Source organism: Rutilus rutilus (genome assembly GCF_951802725.1).
Source record: "Rutilus rutilus genome assembly, chromosome: 25".
Lineage (NCBI taxonomy): Eukaryota > Metazoa > Chordata > Actinopteri > Cypriniformes > Leuciscidae > Rutilus > Rutilus rutilus.
The window spans coordinates 12,549,615-12,565,472 of record NC_140229.1 but is presented as its reverse complement, the minus strand read 5'-3'; the positions used below and the strand labels follow the sequence as shown (position 1 = coordinate 12,565,472).

The window sequence follows — 15,858 nt, the reverse complement described above, 5'->3', positions numbered from 1 at the left end:
AGTGTAATTTTTATTACTGTGATGAAAAGCTGAATTTTCAGCATCATTACTCCAGTCCTCAGTGTCACATGATACTTCAGAAATCATTCTAATATGTTGAGTTGGTGCTCAAGAAACATTTCTCATTATTGTCAATGTTTTAAACATTTGCACTGCTTAATATGGTTGTGGAAACTATTTTAAAATAGATTTTTTTGTAATATTATAAATGTCTTTACTGTCACTTTAGATCAATTTAATGTGCCCTTGCTGAATAAAAGTTTAATTTCTTATGGAGCCCAAACTTTTGAACAGTACTAGTGTATCTGGTTTTACATTGAAATATTTTGAGTGGTTGATTAGGTATGTTTGTGTGTCAAACCCAGTTGTATTGTATTGTATAATGGGGCTTGTTGTGTTGTCATATTTGGTTTTGACCTGAATTCTGTTGGTGTCTCTGTTTTGTTTCTGCATGCCACACGTAACAAGTACTGAATACATTTCAGCTGTTTTGAATACACATTTGAACATTTTACACATTTTAGTTTCATTAAAAAACTGTCTTCATGCTAACCTATTGTCTGTTTCTGATCAGAAATCCCTCGTTAGATGAGATGGAAGGTCACAGGTTTGATTCCCAGCACTTCCAGTTGAGGTGAGCGACTTAAGTGAGCCGTCGTTTGGGTCCTGAATGTTCATCTGTGTCCTTAATGCACACGCTCTCACTTCCTGCAGCCTTTTCTGTTTTGAGACTTTGGATTGTTTGTATAAAATAAAACAGCGACAGTCAGATCTGTAATTCTGAGAGTCCAAAAGTGATTCAGAAAGAGGGAATTCATAAAAGAAATGAAAGATAAAGCAAGACATCTCTTGATGTCAGTCTCTGTGGAGTCTCTTAAAACTGCCATGACAGTAATAACACAGAACATTAATTCATTTTTTGGAAATTTTGAAGATCTGAGGGCTGATTGAAGATGCTTAGGATGGTGAAATTGAAATGGTCAATTTTTTTAATTACAACGCTACTTATCAAAGCTAATGTACTTACTAACTAGCTGCAGTTCCTTCCTTACTCCTTAAACACACTTCCACTGCCATGTTTCTCACCCTTTCTCTCTTTTTCTCTCTGTCTATCTTTCTCTTTCTTTCTCTCTTTCTGTTAGTGGTCGACCGATATGGGTTTTATAATGGCTGATATAGTGATACCAATATCTAGAGTAAAATTGCACATTTTAGTAGCATAAGAGATATAATACAATATACACTAAATTGGTCAGTTTTCCACTTAATTTTTAATAATATCTACTCAAAATAATTTAATAATTAAAGAAAATGCATTTTTCACTGAAGACTGTTCAGAGTTTCAGAATGTCAGTATTTTTGTCTTGTTTTCTAGAACAAATATCTAAAGAGTTTAAAAACAAGAAGAAGAAAAACATTCCAAGATAATGTATTTTTTAAAGGGGTGGTTGATTGTGATTTCACTTTTCTAACTTAAGTTAGTGTGTAATGTTGCTGTTTGAGCATAAACATCTGCAATGTTACAAAGTTCAAAGCAAAGGGAGATATTTTGTTTTACAGAAATCACTTTTTAAGGACTACAACAAACTACTTTTATTTACATAAATCCCACCTCACAACAAAGGGCTCTAAATGGCTCTGTTAAGAACAAGCTGTTGAAGCTCTGCCCTCTGTGCCGGGAGCAGCAGCTCATTTGCATTTAAAGGGACACACACAAAATGACGCATTTTTGTTCACCCTCAAAAAATAAAAATTTTAACATGCTATAAAAATTATCTATGGGGTATTTTTAGCTAAAATTTCACAATGTCTCTGGGGACATCAAAGACTTATTTTACATCTTGTAAAATTATTTTATAAAAATTATACCACTCCTTTAAAGGTATTGTGGAGGATTTTCCAGAATTCTAGAAAAGAACCGCCCTCTCCTCTTTTTGAAAAAATGCACATGCGCAACACTCTACCTGCTCCCGAGAGGGAACGCCTATTAAAGGTGTGCACGAGAGAGCATGCACGAGCCTAGTTCTCCTCGTGCTCGCTCTGTTTACAAGTTGCTGTGTGACTTGTGCCAGGGCTAGCATCGCTAATCATAGCTTACATTAACTTTTACTAGCAGTGATTTTAAATGGATTTCTCCAAATAGCATGCCAAACTTTACCTGTCGAGTAGAAACTTCGCGACTGAGGCATCAGTGGGAAGCCCAACATGTGCTTTTAGCGCACGCCAGCGTGTGAAATATTCTCCCAAAAACACTCTGGTCTTGTTTCTTTCTTCAGAGGCCTTTCTCTTCTTGTCATACAATTCTTAGACACTTTTTCTCTTGCGACCCTCAGACATTTTGAAAAAACCCGGTGAGAACGGGCGAGCTTCAATGAATGGCTGAAACCGTAGCTCACCACACATGTACACCTGAAAGTGCGCATGCGCAGAAAGCGAAAACTACCTAGGGACGAGCACGTACGTCGGCCTTACATAAACATATCACCAGAATGATTGACAACTAGGAGGACCAATAGTCTTGATGATCCACCCGGAAAAGAAAATCCTCCACTATACCTTTAAGTGAAAACACTGAATACAGGATATATTCTCTGAAATCTAGTCTTAATATTATATGCAATTTTGTTTCTCAGGTAAATGTGTCATTTTTAAATACAGAACAAAATTTGACACTGGGTGCTATATCGGTCTGTATATATGCTATATCGGTCTGTCACTACTCTCTATCGATCTACTTCAGCGCACTAACCCTAGCTGCTCTGCTCTCTGCCTCTCTCTTTCTCTCCCACACCAGGCCTCCAGAGCCAGTTTACAGCACTGTGAACAAACTGAGTGACCGCGCCCCCTCTCCCCGTCTCTACTCCCCCGTGGAGTTTGATAAAAGCCCCATGCACTCAATCCCCCACTTTCCTCACTATCACGTAGGCCTGCTCCCTGACTCCGAGATCACCAGGTACTAAGCACAGCGCTCTGCATGGGACGTCAATAAAAATTCTGTGGCCACATCTCACCTGCATGACCACACCCTAATGTATGCTTTACGCCCCATTTTAAAGTCACCTGCATGCCCCACCCATCATGTACTAGTTCTAGTGTGCCTCGTTCTTTCCTTAGTCTTTTTTAATAAATCTGCAGAGGTTTGATTCAGTGAACCAAATGTTCTCATGTTTTGTAAGAATCATATTTTGAGAGAACCTCCAAAAAATAAATCAAAATGAAATAAATGTACTTACATTTTTAATAATAAATACACTACCATTCAAAAGTTTGGGGCTCCGGAATTTTCAGCATCCATTACTCCAGTCTTCAGTGTCACAAGATCTTGCAGAAATTATTTAGTGGTCATGAAAAATTTCTCACTATTATCATTGTTGAAAACAGTTCATATTTTTGTGAAAACCAACCTTCTTTTAGCAGTCTTTGATGAATTGAAAGTTCAAAAGAACAGTATATACAGTATTTGAAATAGAAATCTTCTGACATTATAAATGACTTTTAACGCATCCTTGCTAAAAACATTTCTTTAAAAAAAACTGACCCCAAACATGAATGAGAGTGTACGTCTGATAACGGAAAAAACAGGTTGCGAATGCCATTTCATGTTAGCTTTAATGAAACAATGATGGCAGTGAGTACTGCAAATGAGCTGCTCTAACAGCTTTGCATATTTCTCTTTGATTTTTTATTCCTCATACTTCATCCGACAATAATGCAAAGTGCACGTAGAGGACACGAGCGTGGAGATTGGTAGTTACCATGGCAGTTACCCGTGACAACGATATAACTGAATCACATCTCTGCTGCAGCTGTCCACTTACTTCCTTCCCTTCCCAGCCACTGTCAATTTGTCTGTATTTTCATTTGTTAGACTGTATTGCTTATTGACAGCTTCCCCATGAAGGTCAGAGCTTGGCCACTGTCATTCGCGGTTTGCTTGTGTGCCTGTGGCATCCATTCAACATTAGTGCATCATAACTCAGAGTCGATTGATTTTATCTTCCTTATTTCCTGCCTAACTGATTTCACTTTAGGTCCAGGCAGCAGCTTGTATCGTTAATTGGATATAAAACTTTATTAGCAATAACGCAATATCTCTGCTCTCGCTGATTAAATGACTAGGCTTATAAATGTAATAGTCGGGAGATGAACGGAGTGTAAACAGGGGGTTTGGCCGCGGAGGAAATACTCTTCGGGACTAAGAGACTCTCTGGCACAAATGGCTGAGTAATGTTTCACTGTTATCCAAATCCTGAGCATAATGCTCTCAGGGTGGGTGTGCTTTGTTTACCGGTTTGTTTTGATTTAAATTTTTTAGTTCATTACTCTATGAATTATAAAGCGCCGTCTAATTGGCTTCTCTGGGATTTGAATTGATTTGCATTTCAGAACGCCACTGCTAACACCTAATGCATCGCTTAAATCCTCAGGACTTGCGAAAAAAGCATTCATGAAAATGCCAGCGTTAACATCTGTGATTAATGGATCGCTGTCTCTCATGTTCAGGGTCTGCCAGGTTTTTGATGATGCTTTTCAAGGGAAAGCACAGGCAGCAGTTCTGTGAAAATAGCCAGTTCTGTGTGACCGAGCATGTGAGATTGTCAGTATCTTACCAAAAAGGGAACAGTTATCAATTTATGGTGCACAAACACCAAAATACTCTGCCTAAGAGTGCTGTTACTTCATATTAGCCTTGTTTGAGTAACTCCTGACAGCTGCCAGTAAAAAAATCATGTGGCGCTCTAGGAATATATGGTGCGACAGGTTGTTAAAAAGCTGTGATTATGCCCTTGTGCCATTTCTATGCCATTCATGGCTCAAGTTATTGGCTCAAAACTCTGGATGTAGAAATGTGGTCCATGAGCTGGCAGATGTCAAATCCGAGAAGTTTTTCCAGGTATCACCGAACTATTTAGGCATCACCAGGAGATACTGGTATGCAATTTGCAAAATGATCCTCCAAGGAGATTTTTCTTGTTCAGTGTAGTCATACCCTTTGATTTGACTAGAATTCAAATGTCTTTGATGTTTTCTTAATGTGTATCCACTCGGCAACTGTACACAAACATTAATGTGATCTTAATCAACAACCTCAAGCATGGTTCCCAGAGAGTATTTCTCCAGATCCTGTCATCTCTGAATCATCAGTCAGGAGGGAGATTCCTTCATATCACTCAATTCAGATCAAATGGATGAAGCCGTTTGGCACAATCGCTCTTGGTTTCCGGGCACTTCTGTAGCTTTGCACCATATGCGTTCGGTGGGGGCTGTGTCCCCTACATTGGATGCTCACTGATTTGAAGTGATAGTTTTGTTTGTATGATGATTAATAATTTGTTTGGGGCTAAAAACAAAGGGTGCATACTAATTGTGTTTTGCTGATGTGGACAAATTTGCAATGACATCGACCATAAATCACAGTTCCCACAAGATTTTGTTACTTCTAATTTGTATGACTTGTGTTCCTGTTAGAGCAGGATAAACTAGCTTAATCTAGTTTCCTGACAGATTTTTGAAATATGCTTCTGGAGAATGCAAATAACAATTGTCTGAAATCTATAACCAATTCTAACAGTGGCAGGTGTTGTTTATGTATATTGGTGTTGTACGAGAAGAATACTAATTCTTTCATCTTTTATTCATATCTTATTATCAGTGAGGATGTGAAGATTAAATTAGCTCAATTTATAAGTGGTGTTTGTTAAGACAGCCTAGGATAAGAGATATGAATTAACTAACAAACCCTAAGGATTATTCTTTGGTACATAAGTTTTGCCTATGTATTTTGATGGTTTTGTTATTTATTCGTTTAAAAATAGATATATCAAAAACTATTTAATTATATAACTATTATAAAAACTATTTAACTCAATTCATTGCTCTGGCAAAACTCTAGTATCCAAAATAAACTTAAAAAAATAAAAAAAATAAATTAGACGACATACATATATTATTGTGGTCAAATTAATGATTTAATAATTTTGCTGCTTGCCGTAAAAAAGTCTGTCTTAATGGACTGGTGTTTATATTTAATGTACTCTGTGGCTGTTTACTTAGAAACAAAATGATAGATTCTCAGAAAAGCTGTTTACATTGTGGCAAAAGTGCATCCATTGTTTGTTCTTTATTCCCTAAATATCCTTTGCAATGCATTGTGGGACATGCACTTTAGTGAACCAACAAATAATGAAACCCTCTCTACCAAACCTCCATCTTCCCTCTCACTGATAGTTGGCAGTACAGACGCAGCTCACATTGATCAGCGGTACAATTTCTACCAGCTTTGTAACACTTGTTTTCATGATATACCATGCATGTGCTATTTTCCCTCGGGAGAAAACATTGAAGCTTTTTAAAAGCAAAAGTTCAGTGTTTACTATTGCGTCATCCTTTAAACTTCCCTAGCGGGGCCAACCTGCTCTTTAAAAGGGACAGAAAATGAAGCAGAAAAGATTCGATTGGATCTGCTGCGTGTATCGGAGTTTACCGCTGTGATTCTAATTTCTAACAGTCAAAGGTGCAGAAGAGCCTGCTATCTGGAGACTCCATTGAGCTAAGAAGTGAAAAGGCCATCCAGTTCTCTCGCTGAGAGAGCGTTTTTGAGAACGGCGGGGAGGTGCATGTATCAATACACGTCTTAACATTTCTACTCAACAGCTAAATTGCTCTGTGAGTGTTCTCTGAATCTGTGAATCTGATGAAAGCCTATTGATTGTGTCGAGAGGTATCGGATATGTTTGAGGGTGTTGTTCGATCTGCGGCATTTATAGATTGGCACCACAGAGTGTTGAAGCCTGAGAGAAGCCCAACAAAGGTCATAAGGTATTCATGGTTTTATTTCGGAGGTCATAGCTGTTGAACAGGATGGATGGTTGGATGGATGGATGAATGAATGAATGAATGAATGAATAGATCGATAGAGAGATGGAGGAATCCATGGATGAATGGATCAATAGATGGATGTATGGATTCATAGATAGATAGATAGATAGATAGATAGATAGATAGATAGATAGATAGATAGATAGATAGATAGATAGAGGAATCAATGGATCGATGGATGGATAATAGATGGATGGGTGGATAGATTGATAGATAGATGGAGGAATCAACAGATGGATGGATATATCGATAGATAGATCAACAGATGGATGGATGGATGAATAGATTGATAGATAGATGGAGGAATCAACGGATGGATGGATTGATGGATGGATGGATCAATAGAAGGATGGATGAATGAATTGATGGATAGATAGATCAATATATAGATGGATGATTCAATGGATGGATGGATGGATCTATAGATGTATGATTGATAGATGGATATTTGAATGGATCAATAGATGGATGGATGGATAGATAGATCGATAGGTGGATGGAGGAAATGATGGTTGGTTGGTTGGATGGATGGATGGATGGATGAATGAATGAATAGATCGATAAGAGAGATGGAGGAATCAATGGATGAATGGATCAATAGATGGATAGATAGATAGATAGATAGATAGAGGAATCGATGGATGGATGGATGGATGAATAGATCGATAGATAGATGGAGGAATCAACGGATTGATGGATGGATGGATGGATCAATAGAAGGATGGATGAATGAATTGATGGATAGATAGATCAATAGATAAATGGATGATTCAGTGGATGGATGGATGGATCTATGGATGGATGATTGATAGATGGATGTGTAGATAGAGATGGATATTTGAATGGATCAATAGATGGATGGATGGATCGATAGGTGGATGGAGGAAATGATGGATGGATTGATAGATTGATAGGGTTCATTTGTTTGTGAATTGAACAGGAATCACTACTATTCAAAAATATGAGACTTGAGGCTTAACAAGATTAAGCCTTTTGAAGAAAAGTGACAACCACATTTAGCTCCAGTGTTGTTGACGTGCCTGATAGTTGTCCAACAGATGCCATGTAATGGGATTAATGTTCTTTACAACACACACAGTTTGACTGACAAACCTATAATTTGTTTCAAGTGAAGTTACCAACCATCTAGAAATGGAAAGAACGTGTTAAAGAGCAAAAATCCATTAAGGTTTCTTGCTTTGTCGAGCGCTGAAATATGCAGCTTTTAGCTTTCATCTCGTTTCTTCAAGGCTGAGGGTCATTATAGGTACTCTGCAATTCTTTTCCTTCATTGAGGTTGAATTTGAAAGGCAATGGTTATTTTGCCAGTCGACAACAGCGCAGCATGCCAGCCCATTAGAAATGACAGCTTATATTTCACGTGGATGAGGCTTATGACACATTTTCATTTTCAGAACGCTCTTACACTGGAAGAATGTTTGGAGTGAGAAGGGAGGGAGAATAACACAGGATGACAGTGAACAAATGATTGTGGGTAGAGGTGTGTGTGTGGGGCTGCATATGAAATGCCAGTCCGCCCCTCTCCTCCTCAGGTATTGTGAATGGAAAACGAGTGTAATCTATTTGGTTTGTTTTCCCATTTGGCTCTGAACTTGAAATGATAAACTGGCTGTTTGTAATCTGGGACTGAGGTGTTGGGGGAGACAGACATGAGCTCTATCAGTGTTTTGCAGCTGGGAGGGAGAGAGAGAGAGAAAGAGAAAGAGAAGTTTGGAGGATAGAAATGCGAGTGAAGAGAAAAGATTGAGAGAGTTTAATGAGGATGGTTACAGCCGGTGGGGCGCTGCACGCACTCAACCCACCTCTGAGCCAGCCGTTACTCAAAATAAATCTATATGCAGTGTCAAATACCTACTGATCAGCATATCATTAGTATCAGCGTGAGTCCTCAGACTTCAGATGAGCTGTCACAGATGCTTGTGATAAGCTGCCATTTATGTTTGTATAAGCTGGAATAATGCAGGCTTAATCATTTCTTTCAAGCTTTAAGGTAAAACAACTGATTACCTGTCCAAAAAAAATTAACTAAAAACTAAATATTGACTATTATTCAAGTTACCATGAAATCAAAATCGATTTTTTTCATGGAATATTGCAGTTTATTATAAATGATTTATCAGTGATCATCATTATTTTTTAAATTCATGTGCCCTTGTAATGTTTAATTAAAATAACTTTTATTTAAAAAATATCTTTATCAACTTCCGTTTCATACCGACCTTAATTTTAATATTTTTATCAGATTTGGTTAATTCATAATTTTAGAAATATATTATTTCTATCCTACTCACGAACCACTCACTAAGATGAATAAAATCAGAGCCACCTTAAACTTTGTTGTCATGTCACAGTCATCATGTGGCTTGTCTTCTGTAAACTGTGCAAGACAATTATCGATCAGCATATATGCCACTTCTGTGACTTGTTTAAAAAGTCTGTCAGCACACCTTTTCTGTGCCGTATTTGCAGTATTAAGACATATATGACTGAATTCTACTTACTGCTGAAGCATGCTGTTGGGATTCAGGGTAGATTCTTTTTTTAAATGAATTATGTGGTTGAAAAGAAATGGAATAGGGTGCCATCTAGTGGTAAAAATCGACTGGTGTAGATCACCTTTTTCCCCATGTTCACATATTGGGTGCTTTTCAATTCTTATTTGTGCATCCTCGCTTCCTTTCCTCGCGTCTCAGCTCCAGCCCCTGTAGGATGTGAGGGAAGGCTGCAAGGAAAGAAAATGAGGACGGAAGAATCGAATGAAAGCTTTTTTTATACATTGGAATACTTGATCACTCGAGCGTCACTTCACAGCGTCATCAGCAGCGCTCAAAGAATAGTAGTGATTTGAAATATGTGAGATGTGTGGTTTATATAAACTGCAGAGGTAAAGTATAAATTCATTTATATGTGCGTTACGTTTAGTCGATAAAACTACGCCAAAATGCATCCCATGAAATGTGAAAGCACACTTTTTGGCCATAAACAATTACAGAATTAAGATGTCCTTCAAGATGGCTGAGCTTGATCGGTTTCCGGGTCATGGGATGGAGGACGGAGGAGCGAGGAGACGAGGAGGGATATTGAGAAGCACCCATTGATTTTATTACAAAGTGCAAAGGGAATTGGAACTGTTCTTTGCTTGAGGTCTTTGCAGGTCATATTTTTTATGCACTCATTCATTAACAATGGGCGGCATTATTATATCTAATGGGTAGCCTACTACTTAACATGTGAGCTCCATTTCTGTAGCATCAGACCGATCATAAGATCAGAATATGTGATGAAATTTGCTCTAGTTGACTTAATAGCCACCAAAAATGCTAGTGTAAGTGTATATTTCTTTATTCTGCTCTCCATTACATACGCTGTGTTTGTTAGGATGAGTGAAAGAAAGTAAAATTTGTAAGCGGCCTAACAGTGCCCGTCAATGTTAAAATTATGGCCAATCAGATCAAAGAAAGCGTGCGTGGTAAGATGTAAGTAGCTAAACATTTAATATTTGATATGTTTAACGACCCACAGTAACACAGTGATGCAAACTACTGAACTTTTTAATGTAATTTTGCTATCTTGAATTGAAAATATGCTATCATTTAAATGTTGATGTCATTCATAACCGAATGTGATGAGAGAAGAAACTTTTTTGACATAATAGACATACGAACAAGAGTTAATGTGTGCATATTTTTGAATAAAATATTATCTGCAAATAGTTTAAATGGATTACTTTCACAAATATGTTCAAGACATGGTTACGGCCTTGCGTTACAGTACATGTCTTCCCGAGAGGGGTGGTATCCAGCCGTGCCAGTCTGACTCATGAGTATTAATTAGGTTGTTTACCATTGGCCAGGCAGTCGTAACTGATTTGCTGAAAAGCAGGATTACTGGCACAATCAGAATTACCACTTACTGATTACATGTTTGTTTGATCAACTCCTGATGCAACCGATTGGCAGAGCCTTCTGCTGTGTTTTAAATAATGCTGTTGTTTATGTTTCTACTTCATAATGCAGCCAGTCAGAAAAAAAAAAAAGCTCATAAATATAATGATTATGTCCAAAAAGTGTGTTTTCACATTTCATGGGATGCGTTTTGGCTTAGTTTGTGTTTATGGCCTGAAGAGCATCTGAGGCGAGCCAAACAGACGCACTGAAAGAGAGGGAGAGAGGAAGGGCCTGCCTCTCCTCGTCACAACTAGGTCAGATTGAACACAGCGCTAGCGGATTAGCCTTCTGTTCTAAAATAGCTCCATCTCTGGTGTCGTCTCTTTGCATTATCATCTGTGAACTCAGGAGATTGTTTATCTTCAAATTTCAAGTGCATCTGACAGAAGTGTCACAGCTCAAGATATCTCTTGGTTTGATTGGTCACACTTGACAGGATGATGCCCCAACTGTCAGGATCCTATGACTAACTGAATGGGCCCAGGCTAAGTGGATCAGACTTTTTGGGAACATTTTATCACAACCTATAATGTGTTTCAGCACATATTTTTTTTATTCTATACTATGTGCTACATTCTACACTATGTGTGTATTGTTAAGCTTATAATATAACTTTTATTATAACTTTTTAACTAAATATTTTATCATATTTTATCTATTATTTATAAATATAAATATAATAATGAGTGTATACATAAACATAATGCAGTATATTATGTATTTATTATTACATTTTATATGCAAGGCAAGGCAAAAAACAGTAAATCAATGCTATGTTTTAATCACAAGATAATTAGGAACATACTATCTGTCATAGTATGCAGTATACAGTAAGTGACTGTGTGTGTGTGTGTGTGTGTGTGTGTGTGTGTGTGTGTGTGTGTGTGTGTGTGTGTGTGTGTGTGTGTGTGTGTGTGTGTGTGTGTGTGTGTGTGTGTGTGTGTGTGTGTGTGTGTGTGTGTGTGTGTGTGTGTGTGTGTGTGTGTGTGTGTGTGTGTGTGTGTGTGTGTGTGTGTGTGTGTGTGTGTGTGTGTGTGTGTGTGTGTGTGTGTGTGTGTGTGTGTGTGTGTGTGTGTGTGTGTGTGTGTGTGTGTGTGTGTGTGTGTGTACCTGGTATTCCCTATGTTATGAGGACCATTATGTCCCCACAAGTATAGCAATACAAAAATATATCATTTTTGACCTTGGGGGACATTTTTTGGTCCCCATGAGGAAAACATCTATAAATCATATGAAACGATGTTGGGTTTTTGCGGGGGGTTTTTTTGTAAATATGTGTGGTTTAGGGTTAAAGGATAGAATATACAGTTTGTACAGTATAAAAATCATTATGTCTTTGGTGTGCGTGTCTATGTGTGTGTGTGTGTGTGAGAGAGAGGCTGTGCGTCTTCTCCGTTTCTAGGAAACCGGGCGGAAATGGGACAAATAGCACATAAGTGGAGCAGTCCCCAATAGGTGTCAGCTCTTGTGCTTGACTACATTATAGACCGTTTGGACCGACCCAAGTGTGTGGATACGTGTGTGCGCGCACGCATAGTTTGCATGTGTATATTTACAAAGGAGCGCAGCGTGTGTCAGTGGAGATGCTGAGCCCTACGGACTCTGATCTGATGTATTACCTGAACTGTGTGTACAGGGAGCCCAGGAAGATCATTCTGCACAAGGGATCGACCGGGCTGGGCTTCAACATCGTTGGAGGAGAAGATGGAGAAGGAATTTTCGTCTCCTTCATACTCGCAGGAGGGCCAGCAGACCTCAGCGGAGAGCTGCGGAGAGGAGACCAGATCCTATCCGTAAGTGGACGCACGAAAATACACAAATATAGAAGGGCTTATCATATATATGAGCGCAAAACAGAAAATATGATCACAGTGATCATCACAAAGTACATTGTTCTTCCTGTTTGTTTCTAAACATGAGATAATCAGTTATTTATTGGGTTTAACATTTATTACGGTTCAAATATCTGCCTCAAAGGTCATGAATAGACCTTTTTTTTGTTAAAAACAAAGCTGTAACCACTATATAAACATTTAGGAGGACACATTTCTCTTAATATTCAAATGAGTAGTTGATAAATCTAGGTTTTTAAATGACCTTGTTTCTTTAACTTTTACATTAGGGTCCCCTAGTCTATGTGTATTATTGTTTTAACAGACCTAAATGTTTATGGGGTAATATTAATGTTTCTTAATTTTTATTAAATACTGATTATTTTTTTATTTGAACAAACATCATATATACTATTCCCACAGAGTAGTGCAGCACCTGTGCTGAACAGGAGATGGCGCCATCACATCATTCTGTGAACTCTAAAAAAAACTTGTGCCAAAAACTTTTTTATTTTTTATTTTTTGTCTAGCCACTACTCAAAACTCCACCAATACCAGATTTCTTTTTTCTGATTATAATTTCAGCACTGAGTTCTTGGCACAGATACAGTGCCGTAACTTTTTTGGCGGTGTGTTAATTGACAGCGCAATTACAGCTCTCATTGAAACAATTCAGATGAGCGATCCACTCGAGAAGCTCTCCAAGCTGATTTCCCATCGCTGATCTCATCATTTATGTTTATCAGAGCTTCATCAGAACTCGCCGGTCGTAATCAGACCCCTCCATCCAGATCCCAGCAATTACTGACTCTGTCACTTGAGCTGAGAGCAATCACAGTCTGCCTTCTTAGGACACTGATTAGAAAGCAAGAAAGAACAAGGGAGAGGAGAGAAATAGAGAGGGAAGGAAGAGATAATGGAGTGCTGGCCTGATTTGGAGTCTAAGAATAGCTGTGGTGTACCTTCTGAGTTCACACTGTTAAATGAGCATTAGGACATGCTGCAGGCGCACTGAGACTGGCATACACACGCCACATCTCACACACACACACCTCGTCTGCCCCTCCCACTGCACTGTGCTCTCATGTCAGGTCTTCTGTTTGTCCTAAACCTGCTGTCGCACAAGATCCTGTTCCCCTGCAGAGTCCGGCCCCCCATGGACCCCAAAGAGATTCCATTGGCTATTAACTATAAATGATCGGAAATCACTTTAATTAGTCTTAATCATGAAAATACGTGACTGTATTTTAATTTAACTGACTAAAAAAAGAAAAGCGCTTTTGATTAGCTTAAACAAGAAATCACAATGTTTTGTGTTTTTCAGGCATTGAGAAAGGGTTATAGGATCTTTTATGACATCGAAAAGATTGCATTTCGCATTTTCAGAACAGAGATAAGTTCTGTGCTTAACATTACATGAAGATAATTACCCAATTTGTTTTAAAACATAAATTACACACAGTCATACTCTACCATAAAAATAAAATAAAAACATTTCTAATGTTATAAATGAATTCAAATAAATTGTTATTTTGAACTTTCTTTTTATTCATATTTTCTGTTCTGTTTTTAACTTTCTATTAATCAAGAATCCAGAAAAAAATATATAATGGTTTTCACAAAAATATTAAGCCCCACAACTGTTTTCAACGTTGCTATTAAGAAAATATTTAGCACCAAATCATCATATTAGAATGATTTCTGAAGGATCATGTGACACTTAAGACTGGAGTAATGATGCTGAAAATTCAGCTTTACCATCACAGGAATAAATTACATTTTAAAATATATTAAAATAGAAAACAGTTATTTTAAATTGTAATATGTCAGAATATTAATGTTTTTACAATATTTTTTATCAAATAAATGCAGCGTTGTTGAGCATTTATTTCAGTGACTTCAGTGAAACCTTGCCCGCCCCAAACTTTTGAATTGTAGTGTCCAGTACCTCAAACTTGAACTTTGAAACTGTTGAATGCTTTAAAAATGTAAGTTGCTACATAAGGACTACAACACTTGTCAGCCATGGTTAGTTTATTCCACAACTGAAAGTGTCCAGTAATGGGGGAAACCGGGAAGAAACAAGTAGCATTTGCCTGGTAATGTGATCCCCCACAAAACAGCTTTTATTAGGCTACTGATTTGACAAGAGCCTTCATGGGAGTGAACATAACTTAATACATATTTTTTACAATTACTATTGATTTATTTATGTGCAACACTTTTTAATGAGGAAAAATGAGTGCACCTGTAATAGCAGTTTGCCTGCAACACCTGCTCCAGGTTTGTGTGCCAGCAGTGTACAGCGGTTTCCTGGCCTCAGCCGGTCCCAACTTGCTTGAACTTGGACTTTCAGTGGCTCAGATTGGCTCATAAACAGAGCTGATGATGCAGACAGCTTAGGCAAACTCATATTTTGGAGGAACACTGATTACTTAGTGGTCCAGTCGTTGCAGACTCTGGCTTACAGGGTCCTGCCACCCACTGATCTGCTACTGTAGGCTTTTCCTGAACCGGAGAACCGTGCATCTGGATCACAGCGGGCGTTTCTAGTGCCAGATCACTCCAGGCTTTCCTGCAGCAACATACCACATTTTCTGAAAGTCAGGCAATTTAAATATGAGAGCTTTAATAAGAGTGACAGTATTGCTGCCCATTTAATACTTGGTCAGGTGATGAATTAGCTTTTATTTAATGCTTTATGTATACTTATAATGTATTGTTAGGGATAATAAATAGTCAAAAAGTCATTCTAGTATTGTTGATCATTTAGTTAATGTTTCAGGTGAGTGTTATTGATGAAACATCATTAGACAGTTAGATGCTAATGATGTAACAACCTTTGTTGTGATTGATTTCAGGTTAATGGAATCGATCTGCGAGGTGCCACTCATGAACAAGCTGCAGCTGCGCTGAAAGGAGCGGGGCAGACGGTAACCATCATCGCCCAATACCGGCCCGAGGGTAAGTGTCCGTCAGCTTCTCCTGACCAAACACTGTCGATGAAGATCACATGATTCTTACTCATGGAGCCAATCAGGGTGCAGAGGTCACCTTTAGCTGCAGGCAGGACAGAAACACAACTCACCCAGACGTTTTTGGGCCAAGGCCAAGCCGGTGCGCACATTATTCCTCCTGACTGTTACAGAATAGCGCATGTGCCCTCGGAGTGTTGAGGT

The 15,858-nt window shown here is 38.3% G+C and overlaps 1 protein-coding gene across 2 annotated transcripts in view; it reads left to right on the top strand.

Annotated features, from left to right (window-relative positions):
- Positions 1–15,858, top strand: part of dlg2 (discs, large homolog 2) — a 203,592-nt gene that overhangs the window by 152,850 nt on the left and 34,884 nt on the right. For both annotated transcript variants that reach the window (XM_084400195.1, XM_084400197.1), the window contains 4 exons: positions 575–634; positions 2,795–2,953; positions 12,484–12,640; positions 15,541–15,643. In XM_084400195.1, the coding sequence (XP_084256321.1) occupies positions 575–634; positions 2,795–2,953; positions 12,484–12,640; positions 15,541–15,643 (479 nt within the window). The remainder of the gene's footprint in view (positions 1–574; positions 635–2,794; positions 2,954–12,483; positions 12,641–15,540; positions 15,644–15,858) is intronic.